The sequence below is a fragment of the Bubalus bubalis genome, chromosome 4, assembly GCF_019923935.1.
Source record: "Bubalus bubalis isolate 160015118507 breed Murrah chromosome 4, NDDB_SH_1, whole genome shotgun sequence".
Classification (NCBI taxonomy): Eukaryota; Metazoa; Chordata; class Mammalia; order Artiodactyla; family Bovidae; genus Bubalus; species Bubalus bubalis.
The window spans coordinates 112,515,034-112,539,026 of record NC_059160.1 but is presented as its reverse complement, the minus strand read 5'-3'; the positions used below and the strand labels follow the sequence as shown (position 1 = coordinate 112,539,026).

Below are 23,993 nucleotides of genomic sequence, written 5' to 3'. Positions count from 1 at the left end.
AAATGTCTAGATAAAAACAATATAAACCAATGTTTCATAATTTGGTGTTATAATTACCAAACATATTCATGTATCATCACAGAGCCATGACTCAGAATAATTAACTTGTGATTTATTTCTTGAATATTTTACTCCAGAACATTTTGATATCCTGTTTATGTATTGTATGAACTTTGTCTCCCAAACACTAGAAATTTTTCGTTCTATTCAATCTTTGCTATTTCTGGAACACTCTCTTCTCGACTAGGGCATTGGTAATATACAGTTGAAGAAGGAAATGACAACCCATTCCAGTATTCTTGTGTGGATAGTCCCCTGGATATAGGAACCTGGTGCGCTACAGTCCATAGGGTTGCAAAGAGTCAGATATGAGTTAGTGACTGAACAAATGGAGAGTTGATAATTATATCTGCAGTTTTATAGCATATGCAATGATTATGTATTAATCTGTTTTATCCTAACATCTGTGTATCAGAGATTCAACTTACTGCCTTACAGTGGACAAACGCGACTGTCATAGAGTTGATAATTCTATCTGCAGTTTTATAGCATATGCAATGATTATGTATTAATCTGTTTTATCCTAACATCTGTGTATCAGAGATTCAACTTACTGCCTTACAGTGGACAAACGCGACTGTCATAGAGTTGATAATTCTATCTGCAGTTTTATAGCATATGCAATGATTATGTATTAATCTGTTTTATCCTAACATCTGTGTATCAGAGATTCAACTTACTGCCTTACAGTGGACAAAAGCGACTGTCACAAGCATTGCAGCATGACCATTGAATACTTTCCTGCCATAAGGTGTACGGAGAAAGCCGAATTATAATCAGAGGATGACAAAATAAGCAAAGAACTGAACTTGAGGGACTTGCATGTTTCTGCAGCTGAGATAGTCTTGCCATGGGTCAAGAGTTTTTCTTCATTGCGAAGCTCACTGTCACTGTTTTCCTTTTCATATTCCATGCCCTGTGCTTCTGCCTCTGGCCACCCTCATTGCCCACACCATGCCACCCTCCTGCACCCACATCTTTCTGGTTGACCTCTCAGTCTCAAAAGATGTATAAACACAACACTGCAGGGAGGACTCTGGATCAGAGTCCACCATCAGAAGTGTTTTGAGACCCCAGTCACCCCTGAACAATGTGAGACTTTCTGTACTGATGCTCATATTTGCTTTGCAGTAAATTGAGAAGAGCTCAATTGCAAGGACTCCTTGACATCTACTTTCTCATAGAACCTTCAAACATTTATATAATTATTTTATATGTCATTTTCATGAATGTGCATACTAAGAAATAATTTGCTAACATATTTTGTGCATACTACAATTCTTTTTAAATGTTCAGAAGTATTAAATAATCCAGATTTTTCACTCCTCAGGGTAGAGTTTGCCAACATTTGTTATTTTATTTTTTGCTTAAAATAGTAATAACCAATATATATATATAAAATAATCTGAAAATTACTTTGCAGGGTCTTTTCTATAAATACACATTAGTTTTCAGATTCCTTAATATATATAAAAGGGGCTTCCTAGATGACTCAGACAGTAAATCTGCCTGCAATGTGGGAGACCCAGGTTCGATCCCTGGGTTGGGAAGATCCCCTGGAGAAGGGAATGGCTACCCACTCTACTATTCTGGCCTGGAGAATTGCATGAAAAGAGGAGCCTGACAGGCTACAGCCCATGGGGTCACAAACAGTCAGACATGACTGAATGACTAACACACATCTATACATATTAACATACGGCTGAATCACTTTGCTGTACCCCTAAAGCTAGGACAACATGAAATCCACTATACTCCAACAGAAAACAATAATTAATTTTTTAAAAATAGTTTTTTCTAGCAGTATTGAGAGTCCAGTTTTTGTTTTTTTGAGGTAGTTGCATTAAAATGGACCTTTGGAATGGAGCACTGAATGCATTGGGATATAATTTTCCTCCACACTAAAAGTTGTAAATGGAAAAGATCCATGCAGCAGCATAGTGTTTTGAGCTACATGTAAGTAAAAGCAGTGTGGAAAATCTAATTTCTGGTAACATTGTGAGAGAAATATGAGCCTGGTTTCCTGAGTTCTCCTTTATCTTGAAGTCCTGCATTCCTAAAAGAGCATGAGACTTTGATGCAGTAATATCTTATCCAGGCATCTCTCTCTGTAGTTACTGTTTTGAGATCCCACAAAAGCAGACCATGCAGGTGGCCTTATTAACTGTCAGCTGAAATTTAAGATTAGACAGAGGTTGTAAGATATTTACATACCATATTTCACTAATGGGATAAGTTATCACAGTAACCTGTCTCATGTGTAATCAGGATGATATTTCAGCCACCCAGCTGCTAAAAAGAAACACATGTGGATGAAGGCTAAGTTTCTGACTCATTTATGGATTAGGCAATAACTGTTTTTAGTGACGTCTCAGCAAAATTTATTTGTAGGGACAATATATTTTAAAAAATGCTCTGAAGTGAGTAGTTGTTACAAAATGTCTTAAATATTTTTGAATAAGGTACAAAAGATATTTTGCAGAAGTGTCTGAACACTTTCTTCTTTTTTAGAGCTATTACCTTGTCAGTTATCATTTTATAACATTGCACAATGATCCTACAGGAGGGAAACTGTATCTACTAAAGGAAGAATTTGGCTTAAATAATATTTATTCTGAAGATCTGGTTTCATTTCTATATTTTTATATTTCTATATTTTTCTATATTTCTATATCATAGGATATATAAGGAAATATATTTCAAGCTATCTCGGTCTTAAAAAATTTTAGGGAATGTGCCCTATTGTCTTCGGTGTTTGTTATTTTGTATAAGAATCCTAGTTTAAAACTTTCTTGCAATGTGTTAATTATAGTACATCTTGGGTAATTTATACCTGATTTCTCTCAAGCCTTATTTAGTAAATTTGAAAGGAAATAATTCCTATCTTCTTCACTTGATACTGTCTTATAAAAGAAAGGTAAAATTTGGAGGTAAAAAATTCCACCAAAATTTATGCCCAAGAAATGTCTCACCTCCTGTTATAAAATTTGTTTCTTTGTATTCCTCTTTGGCTCCTTGGGAATAGTGTTGTTAAAGAGAACAATTTGATCTTATGATTAAGCATCATTTCCCTTTCTTTGGGAATACAGTACTAAAGGTCTGACTGAGAGGGATTTTGTATAGGGATTTCCACTCTTATAATATTTGTGTGACTCCAAGCCTAAAGTTATATAGACTAAAGGGAGGAAAGATGGTTGATTCTAAGATAGTTTTGTATAAGGTTTCTTAATATAGATGAGTTGTAAAAACCTACATGATATGAAAATTTCTCTGGTTAACATAGTCTATTCAGTTATTTATATTAAGTACATCTATTTTAAAAATTACTGTTTTTATGTCTTATTTTTATGTTTTGGTGAGCTAGTCACTATGCAGTTGGGCACAGTCCAAGAATACCATATGGCTTAATGAAAAACAATACTGTTCTAATGATCTTTCATATATTACCTTAGAGCACAATGTGCTTTTTTATTGGTGATTTGAAAGCTCATATGTGACCTTTCAGCAAATAAAGATTCAGCCCCCTCTATGCACCAAGAATTATGCTAGATGCGCAGCTGAGATCTGCCGATGCTTTAATCTTGCACATCACCCACCAACTAATAGAGAACCTAAATGTTTAAACAGATGGTTTGGTGAGGTGTGCAGACTACTACAACAGAGTACCGGAGTCCAAACAAAGGCACTGGTGAAGGATGCCATTGCACATTCAGGAAGCTGCCACTTTTTGGCCTAGGAGGAAGTGAAAGTAGAAATGTGTTCTAGGTATCTCTTGCTATATAAAATATTTTGGCCCAAAGTGATAATGATTTTCTTATACTCATGGATAATGTAAGCTTAGGAGTCAGACAGGGAGCAGCAGGAAAAGCTTCTTTCTACTCCACTGTGTCTGGGACTTTCACGGGAAAGGGTGGAATGACTGGCATGTCACAGACTGGTAGGAGGCAAAACATCTTTGATTGGAGAATCACTTCCAAGGTGACTTTTTCACTCACTGGTCCAGCAGCTTAATTGCAATAGTGACAGCATATATCCTCACCAGCATGGGCATCTCAGGGACATTGTACTTCAAACACGATGGCCTACTAATCGAAGGAGTGACAAGACCACCCATCTTCAAAGGGACAGTGGGTGGGACAAAGACCACACTTCTTTTTTTATCATTTATTTTACTTTTTAAAATTAGTTTATTTTTTAATTGAAGGATAATTGCTTTACAGAATTTTGTTGTTTTCGTCAAACCTCAACATGAATTAGCCAGATTCATGGGGTCGCAAAGAGTCGGACTCGACTGAGCGACTGATCTGATCTGATCTGATACATATATCCCCTCCCTTGTGACCCTCCCTCCCATCTCCCTTCCCATCCCACACCTCCAGGTTGATACAGAGTCCCTGTTTGAGTTTCCCAAGCCATACAGCAAATTCCCGTTGGCTATCTATCTTACATATGGTAATGTAAATTTCCATGTTACTTTTCCATACATCTCACCCTCTCCTCCCCTCTCCCCATGTCTATAAGTATATTCTCTCTGACTGTTTCTCCATTGCTGCCCTGTAAATAAACTATTCAGAAGCATTTTTCTAGATTCCATATATATATGTGTTAGAATATGATATTTATCTTTCTCTTTCTGACTTAATTCACTCTGTATAATAGGCTCTAGGTTCATCAATCTCATTAGAACTGACTCAAAGACATTCCTTTTTATGGCTGAAAATATTCCATTGCATATATGTACCACAACTTCTTTATCCATTCATCTGTCAGTGGACATCTAGGTTGCTTCCATGGTCTAACTATTGTAAATAGTGCTTCCATGAACAATGAGATACATATGTCTTTTTCGATTTTGGCTTCCTCGGGGTATGTGCCTAGGAGTGGGATTACTGGGTCATATGGTGGTTTTATTCCAAGTTTTTTAAGGAATCTCCACACTGTCTTCCGTAGTGGCTGTATCAATTTACATTCCCACCAAAAGTACAAGAGGGTTCCCTTTTCTCCACACCCTCTCCAGCAATTATTGTTTGTAGACTTTTTGATGATGGCCATTCTGACCGGTGTGAGGTGATATCTCATTGTAGTTTTGATTTGCATTTCTCTAGTAATGAATGATGTTGAGCATCTTTTCATCTGTTTGATTAGCCATCTGTATGTCTTCTTTGGAGAAATGTCTGTTTGGGTCTTTTTCCCATTTTTTGATTCGATTGTTTTTCTGGTATTGAGTTGTATGAGTTGCTTGTATATTTTGGAAATTAATCCTTTGTCAGTTGTTTCATCTGCTATTATTTTCTCCCATCCTGAGGGTTTCTTTTCATCTTACTTATAGTTTCCTTTGCTGTGCAAAAGCTTTTAAGTTTAATCAGATCCCACTTGTTTACTTTTGTTTTTATTTCTGTTATTCTAGGAGATGGGTCATAGAGGATCTTGCTTTGATTTATGTCATCGAGTGTTCTGCCTATGCTTTCCTCTAAGAGTTTTATAGTTTCTGGTCTTACATTTAGGTCTTTAATCCTTTGAGTCTATCTTTGTGTATGGTGTTAGGAAGTGTTCTAATTTCCTTCTTTTACATGTAGCTGTCCAGTTTTCCCAGAACCATTTATTGAAGAGGCTGCCTTTGGCCCATTGTATATTCTTGCCTCCTTTGTCAAAAATAAGGTACCCATAGGTGCATGGTTTTTTTTTCTGGGCTTTCTATCTTCTTCCATTGGTCTATATTTCTGTTTTTGTGCCAGTACCATACTGTCTTGATGACTGTAGCTTTGCAGTATAATCTGAAGTCAGAAAGGTTGATTCTTCCAGCTCCACTCTTCTTTCTCAAGACTGCTTTGGCTATTCAGGGTCTTTTGTTTTTCCATGAATTGGGAAATTTTTTGTTCTAGTTCTGTGAAAAATGCCATTGGTAATTTGATAGGGATTGCACTGAATCTGTAGATTGCATTTGGTAGTATAGTAACTTTCACAATATTGATTCTTCCTACCCAGGAACATGGAATATCTCTCCATCGGTTTATGTTATCTTTGATTTCTTTCACCAATGTCTTATAATTTTCTGTGTATAGTTCTTTTGTCTCTTTAGGTAAGTATATTCCTAGATACTTAATTCTTTTTATTTAAATGGTGAATGAGATTGATTGCTTAATTTCTCTTTCTGATTTTTCATTGTTAGTATGTATATGTGTATATATATATATATATATATATATGCAAGTGATTTCTGTGTATTGATTTTGTATCCTGCAACTTTGCTAAATTCACTGATTAGTTCTAGTAATTTCCTGATACTACCTTTAAGATTTTCTATGTGTAGTATCAGCATCTGCAAACTGAGAGCTTTACTTCTTCTTTTCCAGTCAGGATTCCTTTATTTCTTTTTGTTCTCTGACTGCTATAGCTAGGACTTCCAGAACTATGTTGAATAATAGTGGTGAAAGTGGACACCTTGTTCCCGATCTAAGGGGAAATGCTTTCAGTTTTTCACAATTGAGAATAATGTTTGCTGTAGGCTTATCATATATGGCCTTTACTATGTTGAGGTAGGTTCCTTCTATGCCTACTTTTTGCAGACTTTTCATCATAAAAGGATGCTGAATTTTGTCAGAGGCTTTTTCTGCATCTATTGAGATTATCATATGGTTTTTGTCTTTCAATTTGTTAATATGGTGTATCACATTGATTGATTTGTGTATATTGAAGAATCCTGGCATCCTTGGAATAGACTCAACTTGATCATGGTGTATGAGCTTTTTGATGTGTTGCTAAATTCTGTTAAAATTTTGTTGAGGTTTATTGCATGTATGTTCATCAGTGATATTGGCCTGTAGTTTTCTTTTTTTGTGTTATCTTTGTCTGGTTTTGGTATCAGGGTGATGGTGGCCTCATAGACTGAGTTTGGAAGTGTTCCTTCCTCTGAAATTTCTTGTAAGAGTTTTAGAAGGATAGGCATTAGCTCTTCCCAAGATGTTTGATAGAATTCTCCTGTGAAGCCATCTGGTCCTGGGCTTTTGTTTTGGGGGAGTTTTTTGATCACAGCTTCAACTTCAGTGCTTGCAATTGGGTTGTTCATAATTTCTATTTCTTCCTGGTTCAGTCTTGGAAGATTGAACTTTTCTGAGAATCTGTCCATTTCTTCCAGGTTATCCATTTTATTGCCATATAGTTGTTCATAATAGTCTTTTATAATCATTTGTATTTGTGCATTGTTTGTTGTTATCTCTCCTTTTTCATTTCTAATTTTGTTGATTTGATTCGTCTCTCTCGGTGAGTCTGGCTAAAGGTTTGTCAATTTTGTTTATCTTCTCAAAGAACCAGCTTTTAGATTTATTAATCTTTACTCTTGTTTGTTTCATTTCCTTTTCATTTGTTTCTTCTCGGATCTTGATGATTTCTTTCCTTCTACTAATTTTGGGGGGTTTTGTTCTTTTTCCAGTTGTTTTAGATGTAAAGTTAGGTTGTCTATTCGATGTTTTTCTTGTTTCTTGAGCTGGGATTGTATTGCTATAAATGTCCCTCTTAGAACTGCTTTTTCTGCTTCCCTTAGGTTTTTAGTTGTCATGTTTTTATTGTCATTTGTTTCTAGAAATTTTTTTATTTCCCTTTTGATTTCTTCAGTAACCTGTTGGTTATTTAGAAATGTATTGTTTAATCTCCATGTGTTTGTGTTTTTTACAGTTTTTCTTTTCTAGTAATTGATATCTAGTCTCAAAGCATTGTGGTCAGAAAAGATTCTTGATATGATTTCAGTTTTCTTAAATTTACTGATGTTAGATTTGTGTCCCAAGATGTGGCCTATCCTGGAGAACGTTCCATCTGCAATTGAGAAGGTGTATTCTTCTGCATTTGGATGGAATGTCCTGAAGATATCAATGATATTCATCTCATCTAATGTATCATTTAAGACTTGTGTCTCCTTATTAATTTTCTGTTTTGATGATCTGTCCATGGGTGTGAGTGGGGTGTTAAAGTCTCTTACCATTATTGTGTTACTTTCAATTTCTCCTTTTATGTCTGTTAGTGTTTGTCTTATGCATTGAGGTGCTCCTATGTTGGATTCATAGATATTTACAATTGTTATGTCTTCCTCTTTGATTGATCCCATGATCATTACGTAGTGTCCTTCCTTATCTCTTGTAATCTTCTTTATGTTAAGGTTTATTTAAAATTTTGTTGAGGTTTATTGCTCAACATTATTGAGGGATTGCTACTCCAGCTTTCTTTTGCTTCCCATTTGCATGGAATATATTTTTCCATCCTCTTACTTTCTGTCTATATGTGTCTTTAGGACTGAATTGGGTTTCTTGTAGACAGCATATATATGGGTCTTGCTTTCATATCCATTCAGTCAGTCTGTGTCTTTTGGCTGGAGAATTTAATTTGTTTACAGTTAAAGTAATTGCTGATATATATGTTCCTCTTGCCATTTTCTTAAGTGTTTGGGAATGATTTTGTAGATCTTCTTTCTTCTCTTGTATTTCTTGACTATACAAGTCCCTTTAACCCTTGTTGTATAGCTAGTTGGTGGTACTGAATTCTCTTAACTTTTGCTTGTCTGAAAAGCTTTTTATTTCTCCATCAATTTTGTATGATATCCTTGCCTGGTACAGTAATCTTGTAGATTTTCCCCTTTCAGTACTTTAAATATATCCTGCCATTCCCTGCTGGCCTGCAGAATTTCTGATGAAAGATCAGCTGTTTAGTCTATGTGGTTTCCCTTGTATGCTGCTTGTTGCTTCTCTTTTGCTGCTCTTAATATTTATTCTTTGTGTTTAATCTTTGTTAGTTTGATTAGTATGTGTCTTGGCGTGTTTCTCCTTGGATTTATCCTGTATGGTACTCTTTATGCCTCTTGAACTTGATTGACTATTTTCTTTTCCATGTTGGGGAATTTTCAATTATAATCTCTTCAAAATTTTTCTCATATCCTTTTTCTCTTCTTCTTCTGGGAACCCTATAAATCGAATGTTGGTGTGTTTGATATGGTTCCAGAGGTCTCTGAGACTATCCTCAGTTCTTTTCATTCTTTTTACTTTATTCTGCTCTTCAGACGTTATTTCTATCATTTTATCTTCCAGCTCACTGATTCATTCTTCTGCTTCAGATATTCTGCTATTGATTCCTTCTCGAGTGCTTTTAATTTCAGTAATTGTGTTGTTTGTCTCTGTATGTTTATTCTTTAATCCTTCTAAGTTTTATTAATTGATTCTTGCATTTTCTCCATTTTGTTTTCAAGGTTTTTGATCATCTTTACTATCATTATTCTGAATTCTTTTTCATGTAGTTTGCCTATTTCCTCTTCATTTATTTGGACTTTTGTGTTTCTAGTTTGTTCCTTCATTTGTGTAGCATTTCTCTGCCTTTTCATTATTTTTTTTTTTTAACTTACTGTATTTGAGGTTTCCTTTTCCCAGGCTTCAAGGTTGAATTCTTTCTTCCTTTTGGTTTCTGCCCTCCTAAGGTTGGTCCAGTGGTTTGTGTAAGCTTTGAATAGGGTGAGATTTGTGCTCAGTTTCTTTTCCCCACCTCTGACGGGCAAGGCTGAGTGAGGTGGTAATCCTGTCTGCTGATAACTGGGCTTGTATTTTTGTTTTCTTTGCTGTTTAGATGACAACCAATGTCTCAAACTTTATCAGGAGCAGTGGAGCCAACAGCCAGTAGCAGGACCTCAGTGCTTGGCTTTTCTAATTTTCTGATGTTTTATCTCCCCAAATTTCACAGTAGAGCCTGGTTGAAGAGTGAGGTCAGAAGAGACAAGGCTTTTAAGGCTGCCTGTAGTAAATATAGTTGGTAGGTATGGTTGCTGTGTGAAAAGAAACCATCTCCTGCCATATCAACAAACAAGAAATGACACAGCCCTCAGCGATTTCTGGCCTCCAAATGTGAATGAGGGCTCTCAAAACTGAAACCCAGCAGATGCTGCCACCCCTCACGGTGAATCCTGAGGAGCCCAAGACCCCACTTCTTAATGACAGGAGTACCAAGCAATTGATTACAGCTCTGGGTTTAAATTGTCACAGGGTTTGATGATAGGATAGGGAACAAGGCAGAGGTCAATTTATGTGTCTCTGGATGCTCCATCTAGGAGCTGACTGTTCTTTCTCCAAGGTAAAGGGAGTTGCTTTGGGAATTTTATAACAGAGGAAAGATGATGCTATTTATAAATTGGGAACTTGACCTTGATGACAACATAGAGAAAAGATATTCTTTGAGAGAAGGAGTTTGAACAGTTTAATGCTAGTAGGCATGAGGGTAGGATGAGGAAAATGGATTTGGGCTGTTTGGAGATAAGGGCCAAAAAATCATCATGTTTCTAGTTTTGCTGGCTCATTTGTGGTAATGTCTTTTAATAAGGAAAAAAAAATAATAATGCTGTGGTAGAAACACATGAGAAGGAGACGCAGAGAAAGAAGTTTAGCTTTGGCCTTTATGAATTTGATATTTCACTGAGACTTGTAGATGGTGATACCTAATATGAGGCTCTAGAGCCCAGAGGAAAGGTCAGGGACTGCTATACGGACCTGGGAACATTGACTTAGCAATGGTTTGTTGGTTGAAACAATAGAAATGGAAGAGATTACTCAGAAAGAGAGGATCATGCTCTTCCATTTCTGTAAAGAAAATGAGGTCTCAGAACAAACTCTGGAGACAGCAAAGGTTTATTGGTCAAGTAAGCAAACAAGAGATTGTTCCTTTTGTTTGTTTTGCAAAGTATTTAAATTATGAGAGCCCATTAGCTACCTTCTTAAAGGCAAATTATTTTTGTTGTTATTTCTGAGGCATGTTAGCTTTGTCTTTCTAATTAGTTTTGAAATTTTGAGTACAAATCTAACACAAAACTGTGGTTGAATATTAAAGCAAATGTATTATAGCATTAAACATATCAAAACTGTATTTTCTTCTAATGACATATCACAAAATAAAAATTTATGAAACATGTATTTGAGATACTTTGAGGATTATATACAGCGCTGAGAATTATAAATTCTGGAAGGCTTACCCTCTGCATGTCGTGATGGGAATGGTGGTTCATGGATGACCTATTGGGACAATTTCTGATGATTCTTTATAATATTATAAAGACCTATAGGGCTGGCTATTGTTGAGTTTAGGAAACAAAAAGAGTGAGTGGTATCCAGGGAGGTTTGAAGGGGATTAAGACAACTGTATTTGCTTACAAGAAACCATGGTCTCAAAGTAATTATAAACCAGGAGACTGAGAGCCAGAGTTAAAGCTCATGCACTGCCCTGAGGAATCCATGCTTGTTGGTCTTAGAGTAAGAATGTAGTAACATTGAAAGTGATAGGTGGGACCAAAGAATGTGGTGTTGAGAATAATGCCAAGCACAGGAGGGCAGAGTGATTATAAGAACATAGGAAGTTATGTTGTACTGAATTCACCAGACTATTTATAGAACCTCACATGGGGGCTTAGTGAATCCAGGAACTTCCAAACATTCATCTGAATTCTACTGAGTTGTCTTTTAAACTGTTCCAACACTTATTTCTACTGGCTACCTTTTTAAGTGATTTACAATTTAATCCTTATGAAAACCATGAGGTAGGTAACATTGTCATCCTTATTTAACCCACAAGGACACAGGCACAGAGAACAGCTGAGCTAGGATTCAGGTTGAGCATTCTAGAGACTGTGCTATTGACCAGTATATTATGATAGATCTTTACTACTGACATTTCATTTTAATAATTCACAGAGAATAAATATTTGAATGTGTCACTTTTTGGACACTTGCCTAATTGTTGGGTTTCTCCTTCAAAGCTTGAAGTCAATTCATTTTCCGTTAAATATCAAGCCATGTTTTTAGGAAGGGTTTTGAATTAAAATACCTGGTATTTAGGGTTATACTTCTGTGAGTGAAGTGGTCATCCCCACATGCCTAAAGCAAATTTTCCATATTGGAACTTTGTGGTCACAACAATGCTGATACTTTGTCAGTGGTCAATAATAGTGTTTTTAATGATTTATTAATTGGTGGATAATATCAATCAATATATGCTTATTAGAATGGGGAACACATGTATACCTGTGGTGGATTCGTTTTGATATTTGGCAAAACTAGTACAATTTTGTAAAGTTTAAAAATAAAATTAAATTAAAAAAAAAAGAATAAGTGGAACACAAAACTCAATCAAATTTCTCAATATTTATGTGCATCTGCCACTTTAAATACCATAGGGGTATGAAGTCAATGTCTTCTTTATCTATTGATTCACTCAGTATCCAAAAGTCTTGTGTGCTTTATAAGAGAGCTATTATAATAAGATCATGAAGTGATCTTTCTCTCTGCTGTGAAAGTGGATTTACCCACCTGTGAATATCCATCTTTCTATTATTTCCTGTTATTTATTCATCCTTTGACTAGTTAACATAAGTTACAAGTGGAGTCTCTCTCTTTTTTTTCTTTTTATACTGTATCAAAGATGTTTACATCTCTTTTCTCTGCTCTTATATAACTGTACTACGCAGCTCAAGCCAAGGTCCAGGAGCCGTCTTAGGTTTTTTCCTTCAGTTCCTATGTCCATGATTATAACTTATCTCATTAATCATTTTTTCTTATTTCCTGTGCCTCTGCCTCCATTTAGGCCCTCATCAGATCTTTCCTGAGCAGTAGCAGTGATTTCTTATGCGGTCTGGTTCCAAGCTTACTAAATATCCCAACCTCTTTTGTGCCCCAATTTCTTCATTACATATTGAAGAAAAGGATCTCACTAATGTGGAAATTTATTATTTATTCTACAATTTAAACTTTTTGGTATTCTATGCTATATTCAGGACAAAGTCTCAATTTGTTAGTAAGTTGATGTGCCTCTCCAGGTTCCCATCTGAGTATTTAATTATCATACTAATTAAGTACCAATTAAGACAATTCAAATATTAACTATCTCCAATGAGATTTATACAAGGCAGAGGAACCAGAAATCAAGTTGTCAATATCTGTTCGATCATAGAACAAGCAACAGAATTCCAGAAAAACATCTGCTTCTGCTTCATTGACTATGCTAAAGCCTTTGACTGTGTGGATCACAACAACTGTGGAAAGTTCATAAGGAGATGGGAATACCAGACCACCTTACCTACCTTCTGAGAAACCTGTACACGTGTCAAGAAGCAATAGGTAGAATCAGACATGGGACAACAGACTTGTTCCAGATTGAGAAAAGTGTACGCCACAGCTATATATTGTCACCCTACTTACTCAACTTCCATGCAGAGTACATCATGAGAAATGCCAGGCTGGATGAATCACAAGCTGGAATTAAGATTGCCAGGAGAAATATCAATAACCTCAGATATGCAGATGATACCACCCTAATGGAAGAAAGGAAAGAGGAACTAAAGAGCTTCTTGATGAAGGTGAAAGAGGAGAGTGAAAAAGCTGGCTTAAAACTCAGCATTCAAAGAAGGAATATCATGACATCTGTTCCCATTATTTCATGGCAAATAGACAGGAAAAAATGGAAAGAGTGACAGACTTTATTTTCTTTGTCTCCAAAATCACTGTGGATGGTGACTGCAGCCCTGAAATTAAAAGATATTTGCTCCTTGGAAGAAAAGCTAAGACAAACCTAGACAACATATTAAAAAGCAGAGATATTACTTTGCCAACAAAAGTCTGTATAGTCAAAGATATGGTTTTTCCAGTAGTCATGTATGGATGTGAATGTTGGGCCATAATGTTGGGCTGAGCACCAAAGAATTTATGCTCTCAGACTGTGGTGCTGGAGAAGACTCCTGAGAGTCCCTTGGACTGCAAGGAGATCAAACCAGTCCATCCTAAAAGAAATCAACCCTGAATATTCATTGGAAAGACTGATGCTGAAGCTGAAGTTCCATTACTTTGGCCAACTGATGTGAAAAGCTGACTCTTTGGAAAAAACCCTGATGCTGGGAAAGATAGAGGGTGGAGGAGGATGGGATGACAAAGGATAAGATGATTGGATGGCATCATCAACTCAATGGACATGAATTTGACCAAACTCCAGGAGATAGTGAAGGATGAGTGCCAGGAGCCGGCGACATGACCTTTGTCACTAGTGGAATGTCTTTCGCCGGCTCCCGGCAGATGAGGAAGCCTGGAGTGCTGCAGTTCATGGGGTCACAAAGAGTCAGACATGACTGAGTCACTGAACAACAACAAATGAGATATTCAGAAGCTTAATAGTAACCAATGGAGATAAAAAATAATAGATGTGTGATGTTCAGATGGTATACCTTGGTGATTTTAAAAAGATGCATATATCCTTAATATCTGGGTCCATTTTGATTTTTGAAGATGAAAGCTAACTAATAAGATTATATAATTTTTATTGCTGCATGGAAGTCCACTGTTAGAATAATTACAACAGAAATAGAATCTTCTAAGAAGTCCTGCGCCGAACCACTCAAAATCTTTTTTATATTTGGGTGAGAGTATAAAAGAGGGAATCAAGGAAGTTTTTACACTCATGCCAAGCCTTTTAATTAATATGAGTTCCTGGAATCCTGGCCAGAGATTTTGAGGTTACCATAGCGCTCAGCAGAAAAAGTTCAAAAGTTCTGTGATTGCTTGCTTGGTTATGTGTGTAATGAACATAAGAGTGGCAAGTTATAAGTAGTATAACTTATTTTCTAGTTCTTACTAAATGTGGCTTAAAAATTTTAAATATAGTGTTTAATTGGGGGATTTTTTAGGAGATCTGCCTGGATACTAAAAATACCTTACAATTTAAAGTTTCTTTTATTGCCTATTTCATATTTCTTTTTTTTATTTTATTTTATTTTTAAATTTTACATAATTGTATTAGTTTTGCCAAATATAAAAATGAATCCGCCACAGGTATTCATATTTCTTCATAAAGTAATCTGTTGAATGAAATGATCTAATATTCATTCTCTGAATGCTGAAGAGTATCTATTGAAAGTAGATGTATTTGACACTGGAAAAGATAACACCCTGAAGAAGTTATTCACAAATCCAAAGGGCAATGAATTCATAGAAAAATAAGCATTAAAATATTGCCAGTTTTAATTTGCAAGTAAATATGTCATAGTAGAACACAGCATAGTTTATAGAATTCAACAGATAAACATTTAAATTTAATTACTATCATTTATAAGATGCATAACTTGTACAAGTGAGTTAATGTTTAAAGGCATCACTTTCATATTTTTCAGTGAGGAATAGAGCATTAACTTTGCAGGACTATTGTGAATAATAAATGTTAAAGGCTAACATCACTTAATAAGGACACAGTGAAGACATGTTGTTTTCCCTCCTTTAGCATAATTTTGATAACTCCATTCTTAAAACAATTTCACTTGGTTATAAAATGATGATATAATTACCATTGTTGGATACTGGAGTGGGTTGCCATGCCCTCCTCCAGGGGATCTTCCTGATGCAGGGATTGAACACATGTCTCTTATTCTCCCACATTTGGCAGGCATGTTCTCTACCACTAGAGCCACCTGGGAAGCCCAATGTTGAATACTACTACTCCCGTACTCTTGCCTGGAAAATTCCGTGGACGGAGGAGCTGGTAGGGTGAAGTCCATGGGGTTGCTAAGAGTCGGACATGACTGAGTGACCTCAGTTTCATGCATTGGAGAAGGAAATGGCCACCCACTCTGGTGTTCTTACCTGGAGAATCCCAGGGACGGGGCAGCCTGGTGGGCTGCTGTCTCGGGTCGCACAGAGTCAGACATGACTGAAGCGACTTAGCAGCAGCAGCAGCAGCCAGTAAATAGCAATCAATTATTTAGTATTAAACACATGCCAACCCATGATGGGCTTCCCTGGTGGCTCAGAAGGTAAAGCGTCTGCCTGCAATGTGGGAGACCTTGGTTCGTAACCTGGGTTGGGAAGATCCCCTGGAGAAGGAAACGGCAACCCACTCCAGTATTCTTGCCTGGAGAATCCTGTGGACAGAGGAGTCGGTTAGCCTCTAGTCCATGGGGTTGCAAACAGTCAGACACGACTGAGTGACCTCACTTTACTTCACTTCAAACCCATGGTAGGAACTGGGAATGCAGAAATGAACATACCATAACCCTTGTCCTGGTGAACAATGATGTCTGTTCAGGAGACAGACATTTACCCTGATAAATTTCCATATTAACCAGACACTTAGAGATGAGTAAAGACCTGGGGACTCATGGAGGACAAAACTAACTCTACAGTACTTGAGAAATGCCTCAACAAGGAGGTGCCATTTGAATAGGATCTTAAAGTAGAAGTAAGCTGGATCAGGGAAAAACAAAGAGAGTTCCAGAAAAATATCTATTTCTGCTTTATTGACTATGCCAAAGCCTTTGACTGTGTGGATCACAATAAACTGTGGAAAATTCTGATAGAGATGGGAATACCAGACCACCTGACCTGCCTCTTGAGAAACCTATATGCAGGTCAGGAAGCAAAAGTTAGAACTGGACATGGAACAACAGACTGGTTCCAAATAGGAAAAGGAGTACGTCAAGGCTGTATATTGTCACCTGCTTATTTAACTTATATGAAGAGTACATCATGAGAAACGCTGGGCTGGAAGAAGCACAAGCTGGAATCAAGATTGCCGGGAGAAATATCAATAACCTCAGATATGCAGATGACACCACCCTTATGGCAGAAAGTGAAGAAGAACTAAAGAGCCTCTTGATGAAAGTGAAAGAGGAGAGTGAAAAATTTGGCCTAAAGTTCAACATTCAGAAAACGAAGATCATGCCATCTGGTCCCATCACTTCATGGGAAATAGATGGGGAAACAGTGGAAACAGTGTCAGACTTTATTTTTGGGGGCTCCAACATCACTGAAGATGGTGATTGCAGCCATGAAATTTAAAAAAAGCTTACTCCTTGGAAGGAAAGTTATGACCAACCTAGATAGCATATTCAAAAGCAGAGACATTACTTTGCCAACAAAGGTCCGTCTAGTCAAGGCTATGGTTTTTCCAGTGGTCATGTATGGATGTGAGAGTTGGACTGTGAAGAAAGCTGAGTGCCTAAGAATTGATGCTTTTGAACTGTGGTGCTGCAGAAGACTCTTGAGAGTCCCTTGGACTGCAAGGAGATCCAACCAGTCCATTCTAAAGGAGATCAGTCCTGGGTGTTCTTTGGAAGGAATGATGCTAAAGCTGAAACTCCAATACTTTGGCCACCTCATGCGAAGAGTTGACTCATTGGAAAAGACTCTGATGCTGGGAGGGATTGGGGGCAGGAGGAGAAGGGGACGGTAGAGGATGAGATGGCTGGATGGCATCACCGACTCGATGGACATGAGTTTGAGTGAACTCTGGGAGCTGGTGATGGACAGGGAGGCCTGGCGTGCTGCGATTCATGGGGTCACAAAGAGTTGGACACAACTGAGCGACTGAACTGAACTGAAGATATCATAAAGTGAGGAAGAGAAGTAATGGTGTTTTATGTTGAAGAAAACCTCATGAGGAAATGCAGGGAGCTGGGAGAAGAGGACCCAGGCCATGGCTGAGATATGGTGATAGTGGAGAACATGGGGTGGAGGATGTGCCGAGGAAAGGAAGCTGTAGGAAAGTCTGAGGAGGCACACAGAAGCACTCTGTAAACCAGATCACAGAGTTTGGACTTTGTCCTGCAGACAATGGGTAGTCAACAGCAAGCTCAGAGAAAAATGTGGACATGAACTCCAGGAGTTGGTGATGGACAGGGAGTTCTGGCGTGCTGCGATTCATGGGGTCGCAAAGAGTCGGACACGACTGAGCGACTGATCTGATCTGATCTGATTCTTTCTTGGGAAAGTTAGTTCTGTTGACTCTGAGAGGAATGAATTTGACTAGCTGTGAAAAAAAAAAGGACTGATAACAAGGAGACTAGTCACCTGAGTCATTATTAGAATCCATGAGAAGGATGACACAGAGGGAAGAATGGAGTGGGTCATGATCAAGATAAAGTTCTTTGTTCAATGGAAAAAAAAATATTTGACACTAAATTTAAAGAGCAACAGCAAAGAGAAAGAGGATGATTTGGAAGAAGAATAATGAGTTGAGGTTTGAACATTTGGGGAATATCTGGGAGAAATCTATTAGTAGCTGATAGATTCAGGTAGCTTATCTAGGAGATGAGATATTTTAGAAAAGAGGCTGAGTTTAGAATTGAGATTGGATTATGAAATAGAGATTTGATATAACAAAATGGAGGAATAGATCAGCTGATGCCTTGGATTATGACTTTGAAAATATTCATGGTTATAGTGCAAAATTCAGAAGATGAGTATGGTGAATGACCCTGAGTCTGGGAAGGAAGAGGAGGAGTAGCTCAAGAGAGAGCGTTGTGTTGAGAAAGCTAAGGGAGATGACACATGCTTAGTTCCTGCAGCCATGTCAAGCTCTCTGCGACCTTATGGGCTGCAGCCCACCAGGCTCCTCTGACCATGGGATTCCCCAGGCAAGAATACTGGAGTAGGTTGCCATGCCCTCCTCCAGGGGATCTTCCTGACCCAGGGATGGAACCCATCTCCCATGGACTGAGGCAGGCTACAGGCTATGTCTTCTGCATTGATGAACCTGCATTCAGGCAGGTTCCTTACCACGAGTGCCACCTGGGAAGCCCAATTATGTATAAGAATCCTGTTAAAATGCAGATTCTGAGTCAGTTGATTTGGGAACAGACCAGTACATCTGACTCTTTGTGACCCCATGGACTATACAGTCCATGGAATTCTCCAGGCCAGAATACTGGAGTGGGCTGTTCCCTTCTCCAGGGGATCTTCCCAATCCAGGGACGGAACCCAGGTCTCCCACATTGCAGGCAGATTCTTTACCAAAGAGCCACCACAGAAACCTCTAAGAAGGTCCGTGTCATGCCAGTTCTGTTCTTCTATGGACAACACTTTGAATAGTGAGACTCTGGTGGTTAATAAAAATAGCTAATCAAAATTCAGGATCTGTTTACTTTGAGAAGCATTCTTTCTTTATAAATATGTGGATATTGTAATTCCACGTAGAGATTTGTGCTGAAGCTGTTTTAGATGGTTCTGGCAGGTGGGATCCTTCTGTGTTTTGAATACCAGATGAATTTCATCCTTTGTTTAATTGGCTATCTGGAAACTCCTCCTCTTCCCTTCCATGTTAGAGGAAATAAAAAGCATTCCCTTGATATTCTACTTTATTAGATAGATGAGCAGATGCTTCTTTTCTTTAGTATAGGACCCACAGTGAGTTTCTAAATATTTTTTTGTTTTTGTTCTTTTGTTTCTGATACATTTTGCCATCCAAATTATTAACTAGAAGAAGTTTCCTTTGATAACATTTCTGGAAAAGAAGACAATCTTCCATCCAGATGTCTGCAAATCCTTAGTTCACTGATGCTCTAACTCATTTTATCTACCCCCACTTGCCTCATAGCTGGGTCTACATGTCCCTTGTGTCTGTTTCATTAATAAATTGTTTTAACTGTATCCACTCACCTACTTTGTTACTAGCCAGTTTGTAAATATGAAACTAGGGAAATGGTATTACAAGCACTGTGGGAAAAAATATGTTTCTGCTGCACAGGGAGTCAGAGTCAGGTTAAAAAAAATTAAGAAAAATGAAGGGAACTAGAGTCTCTATCAGAGAAGGCAATGGCACCCTACTCCAGTACTCTTGCCTGGAAAATCCCATGGACGGACGAGCCTGGTAGGCTGCGGTCCATGGGGCCGCTAAGTCAGACACAACTGAGCGACTTCACTTTCACTTTTCACTTTCATGCATTGGAGAAGGAAATGGCAACCCACTCCAGTGTTCTTGCCTCAAGAATCCCAGGGATGGGGCAGCCTGGTGGGCTGCCGTCTATGGGGTCACACAGAGTCGGACACGACTGAAGTGACTTAGCAGCAGCAGCAGCAGAGTCTCTGTGGAAAGTGTTGAGGCTTGAGTTAGCATGGGAAACATGAAAGTTGAGGGAGAACATAGATACAAATAAATTTGTAGAGGTCGAATCAGCATGTCAGGATACTGATTGCACATCTACAGTAATTAATAGGAAGGAAAAATGGAAGAGTTGACTACTGAGGTTTCAAGCCCAGAGGGTTAAATAAAATGGTGATCTTGTGAACAGAAATCATGAAATGAAAGAAAGAATCTGATTAGAACTTGGGATTTAAAAAAGAAAATGGTGAGTTTGGTCATGGAAATGGGTGTCTTTTATTCATCTGATGTTAATCACTGGCGATATGATGCAGATATTAACTCTAGCCTTCGATTATTAATTAACCCCATCAGGAACCAGGGTTCAATCCCCGGGTGGTAAAGATCCCCTGAATAAAGGTTAGTTGCTTCAGTCATGTCTGAGTTTGTGTGACCCTATGGCCTGCCAGGCTCCTCTGTCCATGGGATTCTCTAGGCAAGAGTACTAGAGTGGATTGCCACGCCCTCCTCCAGGGGATCTTCCTGACCCAGGGACAGAACCTGTGTCTCCTGCATTGCAGGCAGAGTCTTTACCACTGAGCCACCAGGAAAGCCCAAGAGTATGGCTACCCACTCCAGTATTCTTGCCTGGAGAATTCCATGGACTGAGGAGCCTAGCGAGCTACATTCCATGGGCTTATAAAGAGTTGGACACGACTGAATGACTAACTTTCACTTTCTAGTTGATTTTACCTGAAATCTTATGTAAGACTCAAATGAAAGAATGCATATACAAGTGTTTGAGGAAAGATAGCATATGAAAAAGCATGTCTTTAAGAGATGGATAATGGAAGAGGTGAAGGAAAGAGAAAATGATCAAGAATGATGATGGGCAGATCGATTGAGTTTATTTGTGTTCTTCAAATGACAGTCTATGAAAGAGAGTCAGAAAGGCAGAGGGAACAATATGGTCAAATACAAAGACATTAGAATATGTTAAGAACTGAATCAAACTCTTGTGTTCTTCAAATAACAAGTTTCACAATTGCAAGGAGAGAATAGAGCAGAAACCAAGTTTTAAAGAATGGGAGTAGGGTACAAAAATATAGGCAACTTGTATTCTCTGATGTGTGTGTGCTCAGTCATGTCCAACTCTTTGTGGCCCAGTGGACTGTAGCCCACCAGCTCCTCTATCCATGGGATTGCCCAGGCTAAAATACGGGAATGGGTTGCCATTTCCTTCTCCACAGGATCTTCCTGACCCATGGACCAAACCTGCGTCTCCCGTGTTTCCTTCTTTGAGAGGTGGATTCTTTACTTGTAAGCCACCTAAGAAACCCTATATTCTCTGATAATTAGAAAACACGCATGGGCAATAAAATCAAATTGATTTTGGCCAATTAACTTGTCTCGATTTTGCTGTTGGTTTCCACTTCCATAGTAGAAATTATGATACTTTATAAATCATGGAGGAAAGTATCAGTGAGCTGGCCTCAGCTCCCTTAGGGAACGTGCATTTTTTTATGGGCATCTCTCCTGCTAATATTTGTCTTCAATTTGAAGGTACAGGATAGAAGACTTCAGGGTAAACCTTTAGGTAGTTCTCTTTTTCTCAGTTGACACCTTCACAAAAGATTCTTTTTTCACGGCAGGTACTTTTACATTTAAATTTTGAGTGAATGTCCTGTTCCACTGTGACGCTCTGTTGTTTCTGTTTTGTAAGCTGTCCTCTTATGTTCTGGTAGTTGAGGTGTAGTTTGGCCATTGTGGCCAGCTGTCTTAGTGTCCAGTGCCATTGGAATACAGAATGCACTGTCTGCAAATGAGAATATATTATGTATGCTCTTGAAAACAAGTGCTCTGAAAACCTATCTCAATATGAGGATGTATTTGTTCCTCTCTAGCCAGGCAGTTCTAAGGACCTGCATGCTCCCACCACAGGCTGCCTCTGTGGAGTCAGAGTTTACTTAGGAAACATGTCACCATTTCAAGGACACCATTCTGATTACATACCCTCTGCTTAGCAGGAAAACAATTGGCTGGACAGCAGGGCTCCACACAACCCTTCTACCCTGATTCCAACACCTCCATGTTGTTCCTGTCTCCTTGGAGGCCTTGAAAACTGTGCATGTACAACTGGCTTCATGTAGAGGCACCATTCAAAGCACAGTGTTTCTCTACTCACACACCAACTCATGGCCATCACAGCGCATGTGAAAATGTCTGGGTCCACTGGGTCTTACTGTGTCCTCAGAACTCTAGTTTCAGAGCCATTAGGTAATTCAGAAACCAGTTCAAACTGAAGCACAGATGCTGATTTTGTTTATAAAGTATCCACTGTTCTTCAAAGCTCAGTTTCCATGATGCTCTTTGGTGTATTTTTGACCAAAGATTGTGATTTAAAAAATCATTAAGAATTGTAATTTAAGAATGCCCAGAAATTGTCCTCAGTAGTTGTTCTGTTTTTGAAGAATCTGACTCCATTTTAATCTCAATTTTTGCATAGCTCTTTCTCCAGAAAGGATTTTATTAATCACTTCCTTAAAATGTTGTATCCAGGACTGGAGATCAGAAATAACTAATTAGACAGAAACCAGATATTTTAACTTTTGGTATTCAAAATGGTATTTAGGTTAAAATTTTCTAATTAGATTTCATAAAACAATGGTTCTCATTTCATACTTTTTTTTATTTAAATCTTTTTTTGAGAAAGAGATCTTGCTATGGTATAAGTCAAATTGTAGCTTTCCTGAAGTTTTCACTGTCATTTACAAAGGTTGAGTTCTTTATAAGATGGAATACTACTACTTAAGAAGGCACTAATATTGTCACACAGCCATTATTTTACAGTCATTGACAACACACTTATTAAGGGGGTACACAGCATTAATTATTTCATAGTATGTTCATAATCAATGGTCATGGTGTATATGTTACATTATCATAATTTTCTAATTAATTTATTCTTTATGCATGTTTATACATGTTCCAATTGCATTTCATTAACTCATAGTTTTCTTGTAAGTTTGTACTTTCTTTCCATGTTCAAGGAATCTCTTTAATTCAATTTCTCTGTTTCTCCTCATACAGTCTGGCAGCCAGATATGCAACTCAGTCTAATCACAGTGGAATTGCAACCAGTCAAAAAAAGCCTACTAGGTCAGTTAATATCTCTAATTTATTGCTTATTAGTGATAATAAAGTAAATGCCCAGTGATATTTTGTCCTATCATTCTAATTTTTTTTTTTTTTCAAAAAATGACATACTTCTGGATGAAAAGGTTAGAGTACTGAATTTTTCCAAGTAGATTTCCACATGACTTCTTGAGGATGAGCTTGTTGTGTTCAATTATGAAATGGATCTTGAGTTCCTTTAATTTAGTTTTGTTACACATAGTGCTATGACTGGGCTAAAGTCTAGGTTCTAGGCTTAGAGAAAATTAAGGAAAAAAATTACTTTGAAGACCCTCTTCTTTCCAGGTCACAAATTCTGGAAGTAAAACAAGATTATAATTGCTTTTTGAAATGGCCTTGCATTGATTATTGCACATTTTGAAGCAGCACTGAGACACATTGGCAGATTTTTGTGGGGCAATTAGCACCAGGTCAACCTGGGTCATTCCTTTAACACTTTAAATTTTTTCTTCTTTATGAAATATGTATTTTAAAGTCAGTATAGTATAATAAATGACAGTGCATTATGTACTGTTTGAAAAATCAATAGTATATAAAATGTGTGAAAATTGATCTTTTTTTAACGTTAATGATGGTACAGCTAAGTGAAGCCACAGCAAATGTGTTTTGCCCCCTGATTATCATGTAGTTATTTGTGCCATCTCACTCACTGGGAGAGTGTCTCACTGGTGGTTAACTAGTCACTACTCTAATAATGAATCATATTATGCAGTGTTTGACCACAAGGACTGCTGATGGTGCCTTGACTTGAAATGTTTTCCCCTTGCCTTGGTTTTCTAACTTATGCTTATTTCCATAGTAATTAAACTGATTCTGGATAGGCAAATTGAGAGGGTATTTAATGAAAAACCAGAAGAAATGAGATAAATTAGGATATGGAAAGAACAATG

General features: G+C 37.7%; 1 protein-coding gene across 10 annotated transcripts in view; it reads left to right on the top strand.

Moving 5' to 3' along the window:
• NAV3 (neuron navigator 3) overlaps positions 1-23,993 on the top strand; it is a 908,237-nt gene that overhangs the window by 665,034 nt on the left and 219,210 nt on the right. For 9 of the 10 annotated variants that reach the window (XM_044941915.2, XM_044941916.2, XM_044941918.2 and 6 more), the window contains one exon: positions 22,999-23,067. The exons of the other annotated variant lie outside the window; for it this stretch is intronic. In XM_044941915.2, the coding sequence (XP_044797850.2) occupies positions 22,999-23,067 (69 nt within the window). The remainder of the gene's footprint in view (positions 1-22,998; positions 23,068-23,993) is intronic. 10 annotated transcript variants of the gene reach the window in all.